Below are 24,965 nucleotides of genomic sequence, written 5' to 3'. Positions count from 1 at the left end.
GCTTAAATTGGACTAGAAACGTAGGTCAATGCCCTTTTCCCTAAAACTTACCATTCCTACTTAATTATTCAGTTTTCTTGTCTAGAAACTATGGGTTCCTTGAGGGCAGGACTGTGTTCTCTTTGTTTTTGTATCCATAGAGCCTCGAGCAAGGGAGCCAAGCACACCATAAAGGATCATTAATTGTCTGTGAGAACAAAGGAATCAACCCTTAAAGGATAATAGATGAGGGCTGTGGCCCACTGGAGTGTCCAGAACCCTAAGTCATCCATACCAGAGAACAGTATCTGTGATGGTACTTATAAACAATTGGCGTGTTTAGAACATAGTTACTGGCCCAACTAAAAGGCTGAGCAGGTGGAGGGAATCCTATGTAGTACCACTTTTAAAGATGGCTGTAACACTCAGGAAGTTCCAAAACAGTGGCTCTTGCAGGGCTTGGAGGCTCATGCCTATAACTCCAGCAACTTTGGAGGTTGAGGCAGGAGGATCACAAGTTTGGCACCAGCCTCAGTAAACTTAAGGAGATGCTAAGTGATTTACTGAGACCTTGTCTCAAAACAAAAAATAAAAAAGGCTGGGGATGTGGCTCAGTGGTTAAGTGGCCCTGGGTTCAGTCTCTAGTACCAAAACAACAACAACAACAAAAACAAAAACAAAAAAAAAAAAAAAAAAACCTGGTTCTTTTGACCTTTTGACTTTTATCCTAAGGCTCCAGAGAGCTAACTCTGTTGACCTTTGATTTCCAAACCCTACACTGATACTCTCTTCTTTGGGAACAAGAATAGAACCTTTGTGGTTTTTCTAACATCAGGCTTCACTGTGACAGTTGAATGGCAGCTCTAGCACTGAATCCCTCATATCTAGCAAAGCTGGAGAAATTATGTCCCCAATTCAAAGTGATCTCATCTGACAGATGCCCTTTCCTCCTGCATCAATTGCTTATAACATGGCTGTGCAGACTTGCTGGTCTTTTTTTTTTTTTTTTTTTGCAGGGGATCCAAAGGCCTCAGGTGATCATCTCATTTGACTGTGTTTCTATCACAGGTACCCCTTATGGAAGATAATTTCCTGACCCACAGCCAGGGTCAGGTGTTGTTAAATGGTTAAAAACTGGCTCTCTGGTGGTGGTGGTAGCTTGACTTATAGTATAGGCCAGTTTTTGTGGTATACACACCCCACTGCACTCCCCAATGGACAGTTTCAAGCTGTCAACTTAATGTCACTGAATACAGTCAGGAGATGCACAGCAGCACACCATTGTTTAGTATTTCCAACATAAAGATACAGCAGAAGTAAATAATGTCTATGGAAGAGAAAATGGTTAAGTGAAAAATAATTAGTAAGTGATGAAATTGGTGTATTTATTCCACTTATTTATTTATTTGGGGGTGGGGTGGGGGTAACTGGGAATTGAACTCAGGGGCACTTGACAACTGTGTCACACCCCCAGCCCTATTTTGTATTTTATTTAGAGACAGGACCTCACTGAGTTGTGCTTTTGCTGAGGCTGGATTTGAACTCGAGATTCTCCTTCCTCAGCCTCTTGAGCTGCTGGGATTACAGGCGTGTGCCACCATGCTTGGCTTATTCCTTTTATTTTTAATATAACCTACTTAATTGCAAGTTTATGTGCCTTAATTTTTGAGCTATCACTGACCTACCATATAAGGAATCATGTTAAATGGTTCCTATCTAACTCCAGAATATTTGTATCACCTGCAAAAGAAAAGAAACTCTGTACCTATGACCACTCACTCCCCACTCCCCTAATCCCCTCCTCAGACAACTAATCTATTTTTTTTTTTTTTGTACTGGAGATGAATCAGGGACACTTAACCACTGAGCCACATTCCCCAGCCCTAATCTACTTTTTGTCTCTATAATTTTCCAATTCTGTACATGGAACATAATCAGAATCAAACAACATGTGGCCTCTTGTGTCTGATTTCTTTCACTTTGTATGTTTTCATCCACATTGCAGCACTTCTCAGTTCTTCATTCATTTTTATGACTGAATAATATTCCATTAAATGGATATGGCACATTTTGCTTATCCATTTGTCAGTTGATGGAGATTTCAGTTGTTTGTACTATTTGAATATTAAGAATGCTCTTGTGAGCATTTGGTTCAAGTTTTCGTGTGAATACATGTTATTAGTTTTCTTCAGGTACATACCCAGGAGTGGAACTTCTGGGTCATAAGAGTGACTATGCTGAACTTTTTAAGAGACTGCTGAATAACTTTCCATAGTGGCAGCACCATTTTACATTCCTGCCAGCAATATCTGAGAGTTCAAATCTGTCCACATCTTCCCCAATACTTATTTTTCATTTTAATTATAATTTAATTTTAATAATGTCATTTTAAACAACAAGATTACAAAATACCTCCAATGAACCCTCCATTCTCACAGACTGGGCTGAGCCAGCTTAAGCCCTCCACTGAGGAAAATCCAACTGTCTTATTTCTAGTCAGTTCCCTTTTTTTCTAACAAGGGCAATACTCAACAGATTTGAAACTCCTTCTTTTTATACACTTTTCATAGAAAACTGTACAAAAGGTCTTGGATTCCCTCTTTTTGGGAATAAAGGTGATTTTTTCCGTCTCCACCAAGCATTCCAGGCAGGACAGGGTGTTTCCCTTCTACATCTGTGTTGAGAAAGAAAAATAAACCTAAAATGTATCTTCCTGACACTCAGATGTATCTCCGGGAGGAGCTCCCAAGCAGTTGCGTCAACAGGGCAAGCAGCTGTGGTCTGTTTCAACATAATTTGATGTAATCAGGGTTAATTTTGATGATGTAGTAACTCTGAAGGCTGTTTTTTAACTGGATTACTGTTGGGTCAACAATCACGTGGCATTACATTTAGTGACTGAAACAAAAGCCAGAATTAAAACAGCTTCCCCTCTGCCCCTTTCTAAATGACAGCTCCACTGGGACTAGAAGTTATGAGGCACATTTAACACAATTAACTAAAAAAGGAAAGTGGTTGCTGTCAAATTGTATGCTAGCATCTTCAGGGGTCAGGGGTCAGGGTTGACTCATGAGAGCTGGAAATGTATTTGTTGTTGTTATTGTTGTTTTCTTTTCCTAGAGTGGTAAGAAATAGGTTGGCAGCAATCATTATAATTTAATATTTTCATAACATTCTAGAAAAGGCCTGAAGATTTTTCTCTGAAAATTTCCTGATCCAGATGAGTTGTCAACAGTTCCTCTGTTTTCCATGCTTGTTTCCAAAAATAATTATGTTGAGTACTAAACTGGTGGAGTGGCATACCAGGGTTGAAAGAATGTGGTCCACAAAGCCCTCCACACTTTTGGAACCGTTTCTGAAGAGCAAGGTCTTTATCCTGCTTGCATGGGTTTGGCCATCACTGTTTACACCAGGCCAATAGCAAGGTCTGGGCTGCTCTTGGGACACACTTGTTTATTTAGTCTCTTCCAGTTTTTAGTTTTGGCTGGTCTGAGACACTGCTAAGACCTGTGACAAAGGCCATTCTTAATATAGTTCTGAAAAGCAGAATCTTCAAAAGTAGATGTTTTGGGAAACTGCCAATGTGTCAGTTTTTCAAAACCTCTCTAATCCGGCTGTATCATTCCAAAAAGTTCTGATACGTACACATTCCCTGCTGTAAATAAAGCCTTCATTCTTGTGTTGTGTGTGTGTGTGTGTCTTAAGGTGTTAAAAAAAAAAAAGCAAAGAAGTCACCCTCTTACTGCACCTTAGTTTATCAGCAATTCCCCATCTAAATAATTTCCTGATTAACATGTCCCAGGATAACTTGAGGGTATGACAAAAAGGTTAGAAGACTAAAAAGAAAAAAAAAAAAAGTAATGAAATTCTTTTTGTAAGTCAGTGTACTAATTCATATTTTTTTTAGTTGCAAAAGCAGATAACCCATTTCAAACTCACTTAAGCCCAAGTGGGGACTTTTTTGGTAAGAAAGTGAGGTATGTCCCATGAAGCCCATGAATAAGTTGATAGCCTCAGGAAGGATAGTAACCAGGAGACAGCCATGGGTAAAAGGTAGGCGATGAGTTTGCTTGTAGTGTCTGTGTGTGTCTCAGGCCATATGGTTTTTCATCTCTGAGCATTTTGCCTTCATTTCTGTCTCCCCTCTCTCTTGTAGAATACTTTCTTTGTCTCTTGAAGTACATGGTTGCGCAAAAGTTCTTGTGTGTTCCAACTAAGTTTTCCAGGTGTCCATCCAAGTCGACTCAGCAAAGAAAGCTCAGGTCCCCAGTATGTCTGCTGGGATCCACTGGCTATGATAAGAGTTGGGGAAGTCCCAGAGGAAGCTCAGTTTGATATCAAGTAGACAGCTTGAAACATTTTTAATAGGCATTAACAACAACAACAACAACAACAACAACAACAACAACAAAACCCATCTTCCTTTGTTTTGGACATTTTGAGTATTTATTACTCAAAACTTCAAAAAGACTTAAAAGCTGCAAGTATCTTTTCAAATAAAAATGTTTATATTAAAACATGTTTTTAGGAATGCTTATTTATGTACACATTATTCAATTCTCAATAAAGAATTGCTGAGAACCTACTAGCTCAAACGCAGCACAGAAATGCCAAGATGAATAAGACCAGTTTCTTAAGAATTTCAGGATCTTTCTGGGAAGACAAGTAGGTAGGTGTGTGTCCCAGTTGTATGTGGGTAATGCTATAATAGAGGTATGATCAAGGGAGATCAGAAAAATTATCCAACTCTGTGGGGACTGAAATTATATAAGTTTTTAATTTTAAAATTATTATTATTATTATTATTATTGCTGAGCAGTGGATTTAACCCAAGAACATTCTACCTCCGAGAAGATGGCAGCATAAGACTACTAGGAATAGCCCAAGGTGCCAAGAAAGTAAGAGAGGAGCGAGTCTGGAAGGCATTGTCTAATCCTTGGCTTCCCCGAGTCCAAATCACATAAACATTAACGTGAAAATATAGATGTCCTAGCTGCATTTTGGAGTGTCACCACTCTTGAAATAAAGTCCTGTAGCCTCAGACAGTGCGATTAGAGCTGTTAACATTTTAATTCTGGATGACTAAGAGGTGACAGGTGTGCAGCCTGAGAAAGTCACTCAAGACCATTCACAGCATGTGGAGACAAGCAGTACTGAGCCAGGGTGCAGGACACACCCCAACTCTACAGGCAGGACAGAAATCTATGCGGGGGAATTTATAAAATTTTCTGTTGAGGCTGCTAACCCACTGGAAAAACGTCAGTGGTAGTGAAACATAAATACACAAAAGTTTCCACATGGGATTTTTTTGGTGATTGTTGATCAACCAACAGCCCACTCCTATTCTTTGAGACACATTACCCAGCCTGAGATAGTATGTAGAAAATGAAAGGTTGTTGTTGTTTTCATTAAAATAGACTTGTCTGGGGGAGGGTGGAGAAAGGAAGGAAGCACCTGGACCTTTGCAGAGGAGGAACCAGAGGGGGAGAGAAACATGCAGAGAGAGGGAAACATGGGCACTGCAGTGGAGAGTGAGGAAAGGGAATAAAGAGAAGTGTGGTAGGCTCTGCATACTACCAGTTCCCAAGGGAATCCCTCTGCATGCTGGCTTTCCCAACCCTATCCCTAACCTGCTCAGCAGTACAGACAGCAATCAAATACAGTATCTTGTTCAAGGATCACGATGTTTGTGTAACTATTACCTGTACTTTACCATAAAAAATATCCAAACCTCACTGTAGGTTTCTCAGTGCCGAATTAAACTGCCTACACCAGAGTTACTTGGGGTGATTGTTTACTTAAAAAATGCAAATTATGGGCTGTTCCATCCCAGATCTACTGAATCAGACCTTCTAGGACGAGAACAGGGTAATTGGAAAATTTAATAAGCTCCCCAGTGATTTTTGTTGTTGCAGTGCTAGGGATCAAATCCAGGGCCTCCCATAGGCTGGGTATAAAAGTATAGAGCCACACCTCCACCCAGATTCTTATACACAGTAAACTCTTGCCAACGTTTGTATGAAATGAGAGTGCCTAAGATGAGGAGGCAAGTCCTACTTCTCTGTATTCCTAGAATCTGGGTGTGACATAGTGAGGTGTCCAATTAAAGTTCACTGATCTGAATAGAGCTAAGAGATTTAATGAGAAAGTCACTTGTGCCATTGCACAAGTAACAGCTGATTTCATTTTTCCATATTCAAATCTATGATACAGATTTTATACTGTTATATTTGCAATTTAAATTTCTGTTAAACTTTTCAACTTTTTTAATGGTAGTGGGGATTGTACTCAGGGGCACTCTATCACTAAGCTACATTCCCAGCCCTTTTTTGTTTTGTTTTGAAGCCGTGTTCTGTAAAGTTGCCCAAGCTGGCTTGGAACTTGTGTGCCGTAGTCCGGCTGGGCTAAATAACTGAGAGGTGACAAGCAACTTGAAGGTTGAAGCGGGAACTACTTTATTGAGAGTGAACTGGGCAGGAACTGAGCGAGAACTCAAAGTAGCGGGCACCCGAAGTAGCAGGAGCCGCTTCTCTGCCAGACAGCAGAGGTATATATACTTAACTAATTACACACCGCTTAACTTAATTAACATCATCTAGATACAGCAATCAGCCAATAAGGAATCCTCATCATCTTAATGGTTCACTGGTGTTGCTTCACAAACCACTCCTCCTGGCAAAGTGCCAGGCGCCATCTTGACTTGATTTGCATCCCCAACACTTGGGACCCTCCTGCCTCAGCCTCCTGAGTTGCTTGTATTAAAAGCATGTGCCACTGCACCTAATAGCTCTCTTATTTTTAGTACCTGTAAACTATTTCATTCAACATGCATAAATATTTTCGTTCACACAGATTTTTTTTTTTTTAATTTTTAGTTTTGAAAGGGTCTCCCTTAGGAGAACTTATACCTGTGCGGTGCTTTTTGGTTTATGAAACCCTTTCACACAATCTTTGTTGCTTCTCACAACACTCTGTAGGAGAAGCTCTATCATCATTTTGCAAATTGATATACAGATTGAGAATAAATAACTTGCCTAGGGTAATACAGCTAGGAAGTGGAATGTCTGACTTAAGCTAGGGTCTTCTATGTCTAGTACCATTTCCAAGACACCAAATACTCACCACGTTTTCTGGCAGGAATATGACCTCACAACTTCCTGATGTAAAATCCTGAAATGCAGAATGCAGCAGACGAAATTTACATTTAAAAAGATGATTGGCCAGCCATATCCTAACACAACAGGAGTCAGCTCTTGCCATTTGGGATACTGCAAAGAAGATGTAGGTATTAATGGCAATTTTCAGTGTAAAGAACTTACTATGGTTTAATAATATCTTATGTTGTCTGTATATGACCCAAGCCTGTTTCTGTAATCCTCAAGTGAAGGAGTGTTTTAGTCAGCATTTTCCACCACTATGACCAAAAGGCCAGACAAGAACAATTAGAGGAGGAAAATTTTATTTTGTGGTTCATGGTTTCAGAGGTCTCAGTCCATAGATGGCCAACTCCATTGCTCTGGACCCAAGGTGAGGCAGACATTATGGTGGAAGGGTGCAGTGGAGAAAAGCAGCTCAGGACTTGGTACAAGGAAGCAGAAAGAGAGCTTCCCTTAAGGAGGACAAAATATAAGCCCCAAAGCATGCCCCCAGTGACCTACCTCCTGAAGCCAAACCTCACCTGCCTATAGTTACCATCAATCCTATTTAAATAGATTGATGCATCAGTTCTCATAACCCAGTTATTTCACCTCCGCATGTCTCACACATGAGCTTTTTGGGGGACAACTCATTTAAATCCTAACAAGGGTATTGGGATTGTTCTGGAACACTCTGAAACTGTAATTAACTTTCTTTAGCAGTATTTATAGGAAGTGGAACAATCACCACAGGTGGTAAGGCAGATAGGAAGGAGGCACTGGAGACTTCAAAGCTCTTCTAACATCAAAACAATTACCACAGGACATTTGAGCAGCAGCTGAGTGAACAGGGGAGGAAGGCTTCACCTGCCAAAAGAAAGGACTGTTTTAAGTTTCTGTTCTCTTTTTGAGATGGGGTCTTGCTGTATTGCCTGAGATGGCCTTGAACTTTTCTCCTCCTGCCTCAGCCTCTCGAGTAGAAGGCACTACAAGTGTGGGCCTGTCTAATAGGGGCATTTTAAGGACACACTGCCCAAGGAGTAACCTGAAGGGTGCAGCCTTTCAAATCAAGGACAAACTGTCCAACTAAGCAGCTGCAGAGGTTCTCTACTAGAGAAGGCTGGAAAGAAAAAAGTGCTGTTTCAACTTGCTACTTTTGTATGCTACAGAGGGTAGGTCTAGTCATTTTCAGTAAAAGTTCCCAACCACTAGAGCTCTCCGAGGATGGAGAAGTTCCCTCTAAAGATGGCAAGTTCCTACTCACAAGCTCTGGGGGAAATAGAGGGGAACTGTTTATATATTATAAGTAGAGGAAGTAAAATTATTATTATTATTATTATTATTGGTGGTGCTGGGGATCGAACCCAGGGCAGTGTGCATGCAAGGCAAGCACTCTATCAACTGAGCTGTATCCCCAGCCTGAAAATTATCTCTTTTAAGAGATAATTTCAAAACTAGAATTCTAAGAAAATAGCAAACCAGCAATTCTTGTTGAGATATCATGCAGAAAAGGTAGAGTTATGGCTGTGATTGGCTCAGGCTCTGCCAAATACTGTTCTAGGTACTTGTAACATAAAAACTTTTACTATTTGGGTCCGTCAAGTTTCTTTCTTGGAGTATTATCTTGAAAATGAAAGGTCCATCACTGTGGTAAGTATGTTAATAAGTCCCATTCAAGTTCTATGTATATTTGGGTGATCCTTTAGAGAAAGGTAATTAAAAAACTGAGGCCAAAAAAATAAGACATAATGATTAAATTCACTGCTATCTTTATTCCTAGTGTTTCACATTACTAGAATGTATTTGGGCTCAATCAACATCTGTCTTCACATTCTTAAGTCCCTTTTCCCTACAAAGAATGAGGAACTTAGAGGCCAAAGTGTTATGTAATATGTCCAGTAAATGCTAGGACTTAGGATGCGAGATTCTTTGTTTATGAGAAAGTTCAATTTTCATTTTCTCTGGAGGCTGAGGGAAGGTGAATTTTACTTGTAGTCTACTTCCTCTCAATATCAGGGATTTCCATTCTTTACAAAACCTAGTCTTTATTAAACCAAATGAATTTCAACCCCACTAAAATACAAAAGAGGCCGGGAGCTGTGGCTCACTCCTGTAATCCCAGTGGCTTGGGAGGCTGAGGCAAGAGGATCATCAAGTTCAAAGCCAGCCTTAGCAACTTAATGAGGTCCTAAGCAACTCAGTGAGAGAGACCCTGTCTCTCTCTCTCTCTCTCTCTCTCTCTCTCTCTCTCTATATATATATATATATATATATATATATATATATATATATATGGGCTGGGGATATAATTCAGTGGTTGAGTGCTCCTGGGTTCAACCCCCAGTACCAAAAAATAAAATAAAATACAAAAGAGCAAGGTCCACAATACATTGTCCTGTGAATTAAGAAAATATGTGAAAAACATTTATAAACTGAAAAGCAATGTCCAAGTGATAGTCACATTACTAATAACAATTACAAAACAGTAAAGGTGAAGCAAAAGTTATTGAAGAGTCATGAACTACGTTAATTCAATGAGTTGCTCTGTGAATGAGTTTAGGAACCACCTAAACTTCTGGCAGCTTCTTTCCAAAGGTCATCTGGAAACTACCCACCATGCTAATAATGGCTGTAGATTCACTGGACTCCAAACCAAGCTGTGTTAAGAGCTAAATGGAGCCTTTGTTGGTTAGATGGGAAATACAGGGCTCCTGGCAATGCTAGAATGAGCTGGTTCCAGGAGGGGTGTTGACCTGATCTAAAAGGACTTGGAGGGGGTACTGGGAATTGAACCCAGAAGTACTTTACCACTGAGTTACATCCCTAGTCTTTTTTTTTTTTTTTTAATTTGAGATGCTTATCCAATGTGCCTCAGTTCCTAGGCAAGACAGTTTTATTGAAGTTCTATTGAATCATTTTAGTAGAGAGTAATCAAGTTTGCATAGCACTATTTTCTTGAATGTCCTTCCTATTTTAAAATTTGGACTATAAAATGGGAAGAAATTAAAATTGGATATTACTCTTACCTATTTTCCTTTTATTATACATACTTTAGATTTCAGACTGAATACAAATATTGATCAGAAGCCAAAATACCTCACACATTTCTTATCATTTCAATCCAAGCCAATCTTTCAACTCTGCATTTTTTTGTTCATGTCTCACCAATTACTTAAATAAATACATGAATAAATAGCAATCTACACAAATATGCATCTTTCATTTATAATTATCTGAAGCAAGAGATTTAAAGATGGGTAGTTAATCCATCTCACGAAATGCATCTTCCATGCCTGTTCAGTCAGGCTTGAATATTCAGATTCAATTTTTAGAGAATAGGAATACATAACATTGTTAGAGGGAGGCTTCTGGCAGATCCTGTCTGAGAGGGACAAAAGGTCAAACAGTTCTTTTGCCGACCTGTGGCGAAGGCTCTGGGTTTGGTCAGAGGGTAAGAGTTGTCTAGATCTGGAATGGATCATTCATGACAAGTAGGTTCTTGTCAGACCAAAAAACATGACAACGCAACTTCCCGCTAGGCAAGAGACCAGATGGAAAGTTAGGACAAAATGTGAAATGGGGATGGGAATTAATGGCGGAGAAAACATTTCTAAGATTTGAAATGTAATCTTACCTGGATTGCTGGGGTTACCATCTTGGGGTAATGCCTGGAAATCTTGGGAAAACAGAATGCTATTGGAAACTGGTCACCCAAGTGAAAAACTAATTTACCTTCAAATAACCATGAAGCACTAATATAAACAGTCCTTGATTAAACCCATAGTTTATATGAAGACTTATGCAGAGCTCTTTACATTTAGAACTTAGATATTCATAATTAGCTGATGAGTGGACACTTGAAAGTTTTCCTATTATATTGCCTGCAACAGTTTCATTTTGATCATCTTTGTCTGACATCAGTTCTGCCCCCCCACCCTCGAAATTATTGGTGAAATAGAAGTACTGAGGCTTGCTATAGGTGGCAAGTTTTAGCTTTAACTAGATAACTTTAAGTTGATCACTGTGTGATCAACTGTCAAGGCAAAGAATGAATGAATACACATGAAGTTTTTGGAAATACTGAAGGCTTCATTAGGGGTAAGCCACAATATATTGATGTCTTGAGAAGGATCTTTTCCCATCCCACATACATTGAACAAGTTTAAGTCTATTGTTCAATTTTCATTGATTTAACTTAATTATACATTTTCAGAGACTGTGCATGTACTACTATGTGGGATTGTATGTGGTCTAAAGGTTAGACTCTAAATCAATTATTTTTAGGGACTATGTACAGCATAGATTCATAGAACGTTAAGAAATAGAAGGGTCCTTAGAGATTATATACTTCAAAATTATAGTGAAAATGAAAGAATTGGAGGTCACGAGGATTATTTCACTTGGCTAAGGCTTCACTACTAAACTAATGGTGGTGCAAAGACTAGAACCTAGGGGTTTGTCTAACTCAGCATTCTTCCCACCACTTTATTTTAGATGCTCAGAAGTTTACAATTCTGTCTGGATTCTCAAAAGTCATGGAAGGTGACTCCTAATGGCCTTAGAAACTATAGTGCCTCCAGCTGCCTAGTCCATGAATGCTGTGAACCTTGCTCCATAAAATTAACAGTATCAAGTAAGAATTAAATCTCAAATCAATATTGGCTGATGTTGCAAATGTTTTAAAATGTTTTCTGCATTTTATCCTCTAGGCTTAAAGCTAAATACTGCTTTTTTTTTCAGAGATGTCTTCTCTGGCACTTATCTATGCTTTTCCTTTTTTTTTTAATATAACTTTCTAGCATACATTTTGAAATAATACATTTATTTACTTATTATGTATCTTCTCCAATACATTCTAAATTCAATGAAGACAGGTCATTTCTGTTTTGTTAATAACTGTTTATCTGGTACCTAGTACAGTCTTGGCATATAAAATAAGCTCAAATATATTTTTTGAATAAACAAATGAATTTCTCTCTATAATTATGGTTAAGGCAAGCCTTAGGGAAACCCTAATTATCCCTTTTATTCTTTCCTTAACTTGGTATGTGAGCCCAGGGAATTAAAGTTCCAGGGAAGTTGATTTTGCTGAGACTTTTAGCTCAGCAAAATCTACCAATTAGATTCAGAAATGGAATGAACAATTTTGTAGGATGCTGAGTTCTGACAAGAAGATGCAGAAACCACCAGTTGCCTAGGTACATATAGGTACCTGCATTAGGCAGGTCAATCTCGACAATCTCAAGTGTCTTCGCACCCTAATGTTTTGAAATTTGTTTCTTTTCAACTGTTTGATTTTGAATTGGGTTAAGAAAAATTACATACACAAACTCATTAAGAAATAATCTAAGTTATCTAATGAGATTTAGAAAATTCATTATTCAGGCACACATGCCCTTTTACAATTACTTAGTACATAAACATTCTACTGAACATACAGTTTGCTATAGGTCCATAAAAATGCAACTCAAAGAAGACTAAAAGACTAACGCTAGAGTCTTAAAAATGTCTGTGCAGCTTTTTCTTTCGTGTGTATGTGTGTGTGTAGCCCAGGGTCTCCCACATGCTAGGCAAGTGCTCTCTACTAGTGAGCTACACCCCCAGTTCTCAAATCAGTTTTAAACACACACACCACACAAACACACACAAACACACACACACACACACACACACACACACTTTCATGTGATTACTCTATCAACTCTGTGAAGAAAATTATGCCTGAGCATATACAGAGTAAGTGGCTTATTTAAAGAACTAGAATTGTCAGGTTTCAAACTCCCAAATTAATGCTTGTCTCATATAGGCCAGGCCAGTTTTTTGACTCCAAGAATTTCCTATCCTTTAGGTTTAGCAAAATTTCTATTCCAATCCTGAATATAAGAGATCTTTCTTCCAAACTTCACTGGGAAAGGATCAAGAGGAATTTAAGAATAAAATTTTTGATAGGGTATTAACTATCAGAAAGTTATAAACATCTAATCAGAATGGTGATAAAATATTTTAATACAATATCAAAATAATTTAATGCAATATCTCTTTAAAGATTAAGTTAATAAACAATTAATTAATAACAAGGGATTGAAGCCAGGGGTACTTACCCACTGAGACATATCACTAGCCCTTTTTTAAAATTTTGAGACAGGGTCTCATTAAGTTGCTTAAGGCCTTACTAAATTGCTGAGGCTGTTTTGAACTTGTAATCCTCCTGCCTCACTCTCCTGAACAGCTGGGATTACAGGCATGGACCACCATACCTGGCAAGATCAAATTTATTAGATGTGATTTTTTTCTACCCAACCCAATGAAAGAAAATTTTAATTCAGAATAGCAAGTTTGTTAAATAAGTGAATCCCCCGAAAAGCACAGAGAACAATATAGGCATTTATCACAGATTAAACAGCAAGGGAGAAAAGATCCAACATTTTATTTTTAGCTGCTAGTTGTTTCTCAAAAGTCACACAGGGAAGTAATCTACTGATTAAAGTTAAAGTAAAATATGCTCTCATCTTAGAGTTTGAAAATAACTTTGAGACCATCTAGTTCAATTTCTTCCCCCTTTTTTTTTTGCGGGGGGGGGGGGGGGCGGTACTAGGGATTGAACTCAGGGGCATTCAACCACTGAGCCACATCCCCAGCCCATTTTGTATTTTATTTAGAGACAGGGTCTCACTTGAGTTGTTTAGTGCCTCGCCCTTGCTGAAACTGGCTTTGTGATCTGCCAGCCTCCTGAGGTGCTGGGATTACAGGCTTGTGCCACCACTCCTGGCTTCTTCCTTTCTTCTTTTATTTATTTTTAAGACAGGGTCTCACTGTATTGATCAGTCTGGCTTCAAGTGATCTTCCTGACTCAGCATCCAGGTGACTTGCTTTTTTTCTTAATTGAGGTAATGGATTTGAAAGTTCACTTGCTGTAATTAACCCTTCTTGGGTGTGCTTGTGTTTCCAGGAAATGCTCTCAGCTTTCTAAGAAAATCATGACCATTTCTGTTTTTTTACGTTTTGTACCTTATGGCAGAATAATTATATATTTATTTTTCCAGTACTGAGGATTAAATCTGAGGGTGCTCTACTACTGAGCTACATTTCCAGCCCCCTCCCCATCTTTTAAAAATTTGAGACAGGGTCTCACAAAGTTGCCAAGACTGGACTCAAACTTGTGGTCCTCCTGCCTCTGTCTCCCAAGTAGCTGGGATTACAGGAGTGTGGCACTGTGCCAACCCAGAATAAATATATATTGAAATCCACATTTCTAAAGTTCAAACATGTATTCTCTGCTTGCATATTTGTTCAAGTATTGTGCCTCTGCCCTAGGGTACTTTTCCTTAACTAAATTTTCAGCTATAAAAGACATGAATGAGTAAATCTTGGAAAAGGGATAACATCTTTGATATTTTCAACTCCTAAGATGCACTGTAGGTAGCGTTCAAATCCCATCCCAAATCCTCCATGTGGCTCAGATCCAAACTGACGAAGGTCCAAATACCTGTTTTTAAAAACAAAGAATTTTTACCTATAAACACTATATGAAATCAAATGTTATGATTACAATTTTGTTTCAAAAGTATTTTGCAACCATTTGTTATTGTCCACATCATTGTGGTAGACCAGACCAGTCTTTCCCCTCCACAGAGATAACAGAAACAGAGAAGTTAAAATGATCTATCTATGCAAGTTTACCCAGACAGGCAGCAGTAGTTCCTGTTGTGTAGTTGTGGATTTTGGTCACCTGTTTTCCTTTTTCTTGTTAAATTACTTATGTACTTATATACAAAATACTTGCCTCATGAGGCTGCAGGAAATTTATAATAGCTTTACTAGTTTTCTTAAAAATATATTTCTCTTCCATATCTTGTTAGATTGCTAATGATCTTTGTTCCTCCCTGTCATCCAAATCATATTGTTCAATACATGCAGGGGAATGAAGAGTTTTACCTGACATATAACAGAAAGATATGCCCTTGATTAGACTGTATGCTATATCAGAGGCAGGCTCTAGTCTTAATCAGCCTTTTATCTTCAGAGAATGTTCTAGAGTAAATGCTTACTACATGAAGATTGTTTAAAGGAACAAAAGTATATTCTTGAGGGCTTCAGTAAGAAGAAACTTCTAAGCTGGGTGCAGTGGTGCCTGCCTGTAATCCCTGTGACTTGTGAGGTTTAAGGCAGGAAGACTGCAAATTCAAGACTAGCCATGGCAAATTAGTGAGGCCCTATGAAATTTAGCAAGACCCTGTCTCAAAATAAAAAATACAAAGAACTAGGGATGTGGCTCAATGGTTAAGTGTCCCTGGGTTCAATCCCCAGTAAGCCCCCCCCCCCAAAAAAAAAAAAGAAAGAAAAAGAAACTTCTAGTTCTTTGCTTCAGGCCCAGCGAAGACACCCAAAATCATTTTTCTGGTTGGCTAGACAGCCTCAGATAGCCATACGTTAGCATGTTCTATTCCCACTTACAACCGCATGGCTAAAAAATGGTACAAATATGACTGAAATGCAGATTTCAATATACCAGTATGGAAAAAGTTATTTTATGAAGAGAAGAAAAGAAAGACTACAAATATTATTATTATTGGTGGGAAAACTGAGCTATATAATATGAATTAAACTAAGTTTATTGTTTCCTGAATGATCTGTAAAATCAATTCCACAATAAAACTTAAGCAGCACAGCTGATAGCCATTTGTCTCCTTAAGAATAAAGACTATCATCTATTTTCCACTATCAATAATAATGGCTGGATGTATTGATATTTTAAGAAGTTAAGATTAAAACTTATATCTCTAAAATAAAAGATGAATTGTAACTAGATGAGTTTAATCAGGTGAAAGAACAATATGCCAGAGGTTATTTAGCATAAACTCCAGATTGGTAAGAACTATAAGGAATAAAGGAAAGAAACACAGTCTGAGTAATTAAAATGTTTGATAGCTGAATTCATTTTAAGTTTACAAGGCACAGAGACAGGGTATACTCTGATTTATGAAAAAAAAATGAGATGAAAAGCATACCAAACTTTGTCATGAATACCTTTAGGACCTGATGGCTCTTAGAAGTCTAGTAATAGTTTCAGATGTCTCTAAATTTCTCATACATTGATATCTAACCACTGACATGAATGTCTGCAAACTGCAATCAGCAGAGAGATTCAGTTTATTACATTTTTCTTGCTTTTGCATTAATAGATAAAAAATTCAATTCTATGAAAAAAAGTTTGCCAGTGTATATATGTATATATGTCTGATTATTATTATATTGATTCTAGGGTAACCAGATATAGAAGAGATGCTACAAAATTTGAGGGATTAGTTACAGATTTTATTTGCACAAGGCACATAAAATAGGAAATGACTACACTCTGAGTTCCCTGTTCAGGGTCATGGGAATACAAATAAAAACTCTTCTATGTAATGCTCAGCTCAGTGGCTAGAGTAAGAATCATTAAGGGTCTCATTCTTACCATTGGTAGGCTTCTGTGAGTCCTGATCTATAAAAGGAAAATAACAGAATTGTTTTAGGCAATGGGAGTAAATATACATAAATGTATTATTGTCAAATATTTATTCTGAGTTGTATATAAAGAGCTCTTTGTAAAAAAGTAAACAACAAAGCCTGTGCTCTCTATACAACAGAGTCAAGAAGCTGAAACTTTATAGTAAGTTAATCAATAGCCCAAGGTATTATTCAATAAGCGGTACAGACAACAGGTGCTACAGAATGAAAATAGAACCCCAAAGAAGGGATTCATCTGAGATGAACTTCTTATTCCGTGTAATAATTAGGCCAGTTCTGGTGGCACATGCCTGTAATCCCAGAGACTGAGACAGGAGGATCTTAAGTTTGAGGCCAACATGGGCAACTTAGCAAGACCCTGTCTCAGAATAAAAAAATAAAAAGGGCTGGGGATGTGACTCAGTGGTAGAGTGCCCCTGTGTTCAATTCTGCTTACTGTAAACAAAACAAAATGACATGACACTATTATAACTAGTTAAGGTGTCCGGAAGACCTGAATGAACAAAGAACACATGGACAAAAGCTTCATTCTCATTATTAAAGCAATAACAATAATTCTGAGGCTGCCTTCATAATATTGTTTCAATTTGTTTCTTGTTTAACTTGAGAAAAATGGATAACATTTTAAGTTCTTTGTGCTCATTAAAGTTGATCTTAGATCATTAAAAAGGTGTTTGGGACCCAGGTTATCTGAGTGATGAGAATGCTGAAAAATTTAATATACAAAAGTATAGAAAATAAGAACAGCAGCCACAGACAGATCCCTGATATAGGGAAACATATCTCTACTTCATTAGGAAGGGTAAATTTGGACAGTATCAAATATTAGGTAAACATTTAATGTTATGAGGAAAGGTTTCCTGAAGGAAGGAAGCAAGCAAAAAAAACCAGACCAATTAATCTTTCAACAGATGAGGTTTCTTGCCACGTGAGTTTTATTGTGCTTTAAAAAAATAACTCATGAGATTGGGGTTGTGGCTCAGTGGCAAGACCCTGGGTTCAATCCTCAGCGCCTCATAAAAATAAATAAAATAAAGGTATTGTGTCCAACTACAACTAAAAAATAAATATTAAAAAAAACCTCAGTGAACATTCAAATACTTTCCATCTAAAAATATGACCTTCACTTCAATTCTACAACTTTCCCAGGACTTTCTAATGCTTTAGTAGGACTAAGGAGGGCACAGGTAATAAAGGGTCTTCTCAGAACCTATTTACCCCACTTCTGTTGGAACCTAACATAGCAGAGCAGTTCAGAAGACAGGAATCAGAGAACTGCACTGCCCAAGAGATTTACAGGTTGGGATCTTGGAAAAGCATCAACTTTTAAAGCATTTCTCCATTTGGAAAAGAGGTCGTAGAGGTCGCAAAAATGGCTAATTCAATAGGATATTTTCAAACAATTAAGGCTTTCCCAGGTTGTGAAGAAACCTAGTAGTATCTGGAAAGAAGGATTTAGCATACAGACATGGGAAAGTCTTTCCTTTCTTTCTTTCTTTCTTTCTTTTTTTTTTTTTAAGGTTACCAGAGCAAAGTAGAAATCATGGAAAACGGAGGTTTATAACCATGGTTAGTTTAGGAAGTCACTGTGGTTTGTTGGCAGACCATGCATATACAGGAGTGGTAGTTCAATTAGAAATATGATTCCCTACTTCCCATCTCTAAAACATTTTCTATGTGTTTATGGAGCCCTTTCCCAGGTCTCCAATAGCAGTTTAAAATAAAGTTATTCAAATAGCTAAATCAAGATCCATATAGAGGAGACAACCTGAGGAGGGAAATCTGCTTATTCCAAGTGCTAGCTTTGCAGATATTTTTAGTAATTTTCTTTTTCCATCTTTATCCTTTTCCTGGATTGATCTGTCTTTATGTTCCCGTGGGAGTCTGCCATTCATAAATAAAAATACATAAAAAGGGAAAAGAAAAATGTAGGAAAAGCTTTGAGGGGGAAACATCCCTCTTCCTTTCATTAATTTTTAAAAAGGCTACTTTCCACACCTATGTACAGGCAAACACTGCTGTGGGCTTGTTTGGTCTTTAAGACAGTGAAGCTCAGAAAGGTTAGAAACACCTTACTTAAGGCAATAGAATCTGAGATCCAGGTCTGTAGGTCCCATGTGTGTTTCTGGTACTTTCTGTAACTATCTTTGGGTAACTCTATCCCAGTTTCTGACATGTGCTTCTTTTAGGTCAGAATAATACCTGGCCAGCTGTTGCTTTAAGAAGTGATACCGTTCCTCCCTGAGGCTGCCTCCAAAGAGCTCTCCAACTCCAGGAACAAGAAGATCAACAGCAGCTACCTAAACAGGAAAAATAGTCATAATCAGCATTACATTTTCAGATGGTTCCAGTAACAGCTACTCAAGCAAGTGGAATGTGTTTTTAGATAACCTTATAACTGGCTATTTTACTGCTTACCAGTGTCTTATTTACATCTGTCCACATTTCTGTCATAAATATAAAATGTTTAATATTATCTTTAGAATAATACTATAGAAGAGCCAGGCATTCATGCCTGTAATCCCTGTGGCTTGGGAGGCAAAGACAGGAGGACCCTTAGTTCAAAGCCAGGCTCAGCAAAAAGCGAGGTGCTAAGCAACTTCGTGAGACCCTGTCTCTAAATAAAATACAAAATAGGTCTGGGATGTAACTCAGAGGTTAATGCCTCTGAGTTCAACCCCCAGTTCTCCCAAAATAAAATAAAATAAAATAGGGCTGGGATTTGGCTCAGGCTCAGTGGTTAAGTACCCCTGGTTTGAAACCCCTGTACCACAAAACAAAACAATGCTACACAAGTTGCAGGTGGTCAGTTTTTCTTCTCCCCTCCTGTCAAGAGTGTATTTTCGGGCTGGGGATGTGGCTCAAGCGGTAGCGCGCCTGCCTGGCATGCGTGCGGCCCGGGTTCGAACCTCAGCACCACATACAAACAAAGATGTTGTGTCTGGCAAAAACTAAAAAATAAATATTAAAAAAAAAAGAGTGTATTTTCTTCACAAATGTGCTGTTCACTATAAAAATTAAAGTTTTAAAGTTATAAATTATTAAAAAAATCAGTTATCAGGCTGGGGATATAGCTCAATAGGTACAGTGCTTGCCTAGCATGCACAAGGCCCTAGGTTCAATCCCCAGCACCACCATCACCAAAAAAAAAAAAAAAAAAAAAAAAAAAAAAAAGCTGTTCTATTGCATTAGGCTGGGGCTGTAGCTCAGTGGCAGAGCGATTGCCTAATATGTGTGAGGAGGCACTGGGTTCAATCCTTAGCACCAAATAAAGGCATGCTGTCTATCTACAAGTATTAAAAAAAAAAAAAAAAGCTTTGGGCTAGGGTTGTAGCTCAGTGGTAGAGCACTCCCCGAGCGCATGTGAGACCCTGGGTTTGATCCTCAGCACCACATAAAAATAAATAAATAAAAACAAAGTTATTGTGTGCAACTAAAAGAAGTAAATATTAAAACAAAATCAGTTATCACTATGAAGAAGCAATTGCATTTTGGCTACTTCCTTTCAGGATTTTTTTCTTTATACATTTAAGAAGAGTAAGTTAGAGACCAAATTACATTTAAAAACTCACCATTCTAATTGCTTTGCCAATATTATAAAATGAATATTTTCTCTGTCAAGAAAAATATATTTAATGTTACATAGCTATATAGTTTAATGGTTTAGAAATATCACAGTTTACTTAAACTGCTATGTACGTGTGTGTACATATTTGTTTTCTCATAAATAGTGTGTCAATAAAGAATTTTCTTCTTTTTTTTTTCTTTTTTTGGTGCTGGGGACTAAAATCAAGGCCAAGTACACACACTCCACCACTGAGATATATACCTCTAGTCCCTACAATGAAGACATTTCTTTTATTTTGTGGTACTGACGATTAAACCAAGGAGTATTTCACTCATGAATCCAGCCCTGTTTTTCTTACACTTTATTTTAAGACTGGATCTCATTAAGTTGCCCATAAATCTTGCAATCTTCCTGCCTCAGCCTCCCAAGTCACTGGGAATATAGGTATGTGCCACCATGCCTGGTTAAGAGATTTCTTTAATTTGTAGTATTTCATTAGGTCATAGTAAGTTTTCATTATTAATCAAAGGAGTACAAATTAAAATAATGATATACTATTTTGGAGTGTCTTAGCAAAGATAAAACAATATAAATTATATAGATAAGAGAATGGATGAATCAGTACCCTCATGCACTTGATATAACCTTTTCTGGTTAGCAACTTGGCAACAGATAATCAAAAGCCTTAAAAATGTAATATGCTTTGAGTCAGCAATAGCAATTCTAGGAACTGGTCTTAATAAAATAATCAGAGATGAATAAAAAGATTTCTGCACAGGGTGTTTATTACAGCATTACTTATAATAATAAAAAATTAATGTGTACACCAACAGGAGACTATTAGATAAATTTTAGGCATGGATACAAAAAAAGACCGATATGTACATAATATGATTTAATTGTGTTGCCCCTGTGATACAGTGGGATTGTAGTATTGTGGGATTTCGGGCTGGGATTTGGCTCAGCAGTAGAGTACTCACCTATCATGTTCGAGGCCCTGGGTTCAATCCTCAGCACCACATAAAAATAAATAAGTAAAATAAAGGTATTGTGCCCAACTACAACTAAAAAATAAATATTAAAAAAAAGTTTCTTTCCTTCCTTTTTTTGGTATTAGGGAATAAACCCAGGGGTATTTAACTACTGTGCCATATCTCCAGCCCTTTTAAATATTTTATTTAGAAACAGGGTCTTGCTAAGTTGTTTAGGGCCTCACTAAATTGCTGACCTAGCTTTGAACTTGCAATCATTCTGCCTCAGCCTCCTGAGTACATTACAGGTGTGCACCATTGTGCCCAACTTCAAAACAAACTTTTTTTTTTCTTTTTAATTTTTTTTTTAGTTGTAGATAGACAAATACCTTTACTTTATTTATTTATCTTATGTGTGCTGAGGATTGAACCCAGTGCCTCACATGTGTGAAGCAAGTGCTCCACTTCTGATCCACAACCCCAGCCCCTCAAAAAAACTTTTGGTAAAGAAAAACAACTTGATATTTTAGTTTGTATTTCCTTAGTTATGTTATTACTTAGTTATGTTATTACTTAGTTATGTGTATTACTTTGTGACTTATCAATTCTTCGGGGGCTTTTGAGAGTCCAAGAATCTGAAGGTGTAACATTAAGGTTTAGTACAACAAATGAGATTAGGAATCCATAAAATATTCCATTCTTTAAATGTCACAGATACTGTAATTTATTTTTTTAAACTTTTTCACACTTTACCATTAGACCACACCCCACTTTGATTTCAGAACTGTTGACTGAGATTCTTTACAGACATTTGAGATTAATAAAGAATCATTCTAGAATATGCTCCCAATGATGTATATCTCATCCTCATTACTATCATTAAAGAGAAAACATCAGGTATGATTCTCATTGTGAGGCTGAATTGCAGGGAGAGAGAACAAAGATTCACCAATGGTTCCTACTCTTACTAAATCTCTTGCCTCTCAATGAGGTGTTGAGGACTAAGAGTATAAAAAGGTCCTTGCTCTGCCACAGCACTGCCTGTTGATATTGGGCGATAATTCCATTAACCTGGGTATCTACATGATCATCCAGGTTGTTAAAATTTGGTTTTAGTGACTGAGACATGATAAACATGTAATTAAATCGAACCAACACTGTGGATAGGTAGACAAGAGAGCATGACTAATGTGATACAATTCTCATGGGCTGCACACTTAATATGATTAGTCTCTACTAGGACCCTCCAATTTTTCGAAAAAAGGAGAAAGTCCAAAGGTTTTTTTTGTTTTTTGTTTTTTTTTTTTTTTTGGTACTAGGGATTGAACTCAGGGGCACTTGACCACTGAGCCACAACCATAGTCAAATTTTGTATTTTATTTAGAGACAGGGTCTGAGTTGGTTAGCACCTCGATTTTGTTGAGGCTGGCTTTGAACTGGTGATCTTCCTGCAGCTGCTGGGATTATAGGCATGTACCACTGCACCAGGCCAAAGGGAGTTTTTATGAACACAGAAAGACTGGCATCTTTATTTCCTAATATTTTGCTTTGAGACATGGATAAATAAAAGGCCAATGGCTACATAGCTAAATAAGAGGCCAACGACCACTGATGAAGTGACGAATGACAGTTGTTCTGCTTTTTCTATGTAGTCCTTCAGCATCAAACAAGAGAACCCTTTCTTGCTTGGTCTTGCTGAGAATATAACTAAGACAAACAAAAACTCCTCTGGGATCTTAGTACTTCTGGCAGAAAATTAGGCTATTCTGGACCTTAGTTTTTTAAATGCTATTTTTAAAGAAGTTTAAAAGACATCTATTATTCTTTGATTACAAATCTCTTTTAACATTTGGGTTTATGGGATAATTCACTGTGTAACTATACTGGTTTTATAGCTTTCTGTCTGGTTTTTATTTATCTGGAATATTTGCAACTAGAGTAGAACTGGAAACTTCTGAAACAATTTTGAGTTAGTACCAAAATCTTATGCCCTGGTATGATTGATACTCATAAATATTTTTTAAAAATTTTTAAATTAAGTTGTAGACAGACACAATATCATTATTTTTATTTGTTTATTTTTATGTGGTGCTGAGGATTGAACCCAGGGCCTAATGCATGCAAGGCAAGTACTCTACCACTGAGCTACAACCCCAGCCTGACCTATACATAATTTAAAAAAAAAATTTCTTCCTATCATGCCTTCCTGATTACTAGGGTACATAACTAGTTATATCCAACTATTTCTGCTTTGGCTATTTTAAAATTAAGGTGACAGTTGCTGTATTAGTCAGCATAGCCTAGGTTATACTGTCATCATACAAAATCTCCAAAGTGCCAGGTGCAGTGGCACATGCCTATAATCCCTGTGACTTGGAAGGATCACAAGTTTCAGGCTAACCTCAGCAACTTAGTCAGATCCCATCTCAAAAAATAAAAAAGGACTGGGGATATAGCTCAGTGGTAAAGTGCCCCTGGGTTCAATTACCTATTCCAAAACAAACAAAATAAAACACAAACCAAAAAACAAAACAACTCCCTCCTCACTAAAAAACAAAACAAAACAAATAACAAAAACCACTCTAAAGCTTACATGAGTTTCTCAGTCTCAGCATTAATAACATTTTTGGCTACACACTCCTTTGTTGTGAAGACCTGAACCATGCACTGTGAGATTCTATCCCCCACCCCCAGTACTGGGGATTGAACCCAGGGGTACCCTATCACTGAGCTACATTCTCAACCCTTATTATTTATTTGGCTACCAGGAATTGAAATCAGGGACACTTAACCATTGAGCCACATCCCCAGACCTATTTTGTATTTTATTTAGAGACAAGGTCTCACTGAGTTGCTTAGCCCGTCTTTTTTGCTAAGGCTGGCTTTGAACTCCTGATCCTCCTGCCTCAATCTCCAGAGCTGCTGGAATTACAGGTGGGCACCACTGCACCCAGCTAGCCCTTTTATTTTTTGAGTCAAGGTCTAAGTTGCCCAAGCTGACCTCAAACTTGTGATCCTCCTGCCTTGGCCTCCTGAGTAGCTGGGATTGCAGGTATGTGTCTGGCCCACTGTGGGATACTTAAAAATATAACTGGTCTCTATTTATAAGATGCCAGTTGCACTATTCTAGTTATGAGAACTAAAGTGTCTCCAGGCATTGCTAAATGTCCTCTGAGGCTGGGAAGAGGAAGACTTAATAATTCCTGATTAAGAATCACTAGTTTTGGGGGCTGGGGATGTGGCTCAAGCGGTAGCGCGCTCGCCTGGCATGCGTGCGGCCCGGGTTCGATCCTCAGCACCACATACAAATAAAGATGTCGTGTCTGCCAAAAACTAAAAAATAAATATTAACATTCTCTCTCTCTCTCTCTCTCTCTCTAAAAAAAAAAAAATCAATAGTTTACAACAATGAACTTTTTTTTTTTTTTTAACCTTTCCATCCTGGCCTGAAGCTGACAAAATAGCCTCTTTCTGAAGTCTTGTGGCAGACATAAAAAAAAGCAGGGAAGACTTTATGCTATAAGCATTCATCTAGAAGTAATGTACAATTGTCACTTTGGCTCATCATGCAGCAGGGCAAACGCATGTCAACAGGGCACGGAAGTATAATCTCTGAGGCACAAGTAGAAACTATTTGTGTACAGCAAAAGAGTTTGCCATGTTTCTCTTTCCTCATTTACTTGGATCCTTTTACTTCTACTGTCCCAGCAAATTCTTCTTTATCCCTTAGAATTAAGACCAGGATGTCAGTTTATCTATTTTCTTTCACATCATCTTGGAGATACTTATTAGTTTGAAGTA

At 37.8% G+C, this 24,965-nt stretch overlaps 1 protein-coding gene across 5 annotated transcripts in view; it reads right to left on the bottom strand.

Moving 5' to 3' along the window:
- Positions 1–7,963: 7,963 nt before the first annotated feature.
- Positions 7,964–24,965, bottom strand: part of LOC308642398 (asparaginyl-tRNA synthetase-like) — an 88,045-nt gene continuing 71,043 nt past the window's right edge. For 2 of the 5 annotated variants that reach the window (XM_081281273.1, XM_081281274.1), the window contains exons 7-9: positions 18,828–18,925; positions 16,573–16,599; positions 14,442–14,601 (exon numbers count right to left, since the gene is read on the bottom strand). In XM_081281273.1, the coding sequence (XP_081137399.1) occupies positions 14,457–14,601; positions 16,573–16,599; positions 18,828–18,925 (270 nt within the window). In that variant the 3' untranslated portion in view covers positions 14,442–14,456. Of the gene's footprint in view, positions 7,983–10,772; positions 10,792–14,441; positions 14,602–15,031; positions 15,051–16,572; positions 16,600–18,827; positions 18,926–24,965 lie in introns of those variants that run through there. The other 3 variants (XM_081281275.1, XM_081281277.1, XM_081281276.1) reach the window with 3 other exon arrangements.

Source organism: Spermophilus citellus, assembly GCF_964194105.1.
Source record: "Spermophilus citellus genome assembly, chromosome: 2".
Classification (NCBI taxonomy): domain Eukaryota; kingdom Metazoa; phylum Chordata; class Mammalia; order Rodentia; family Sciuridae; genus Spermophilus; species Spermophilus citellus.
This window is presented reverse-complemented; position numbering and strand designations above follow the sequence as displayed.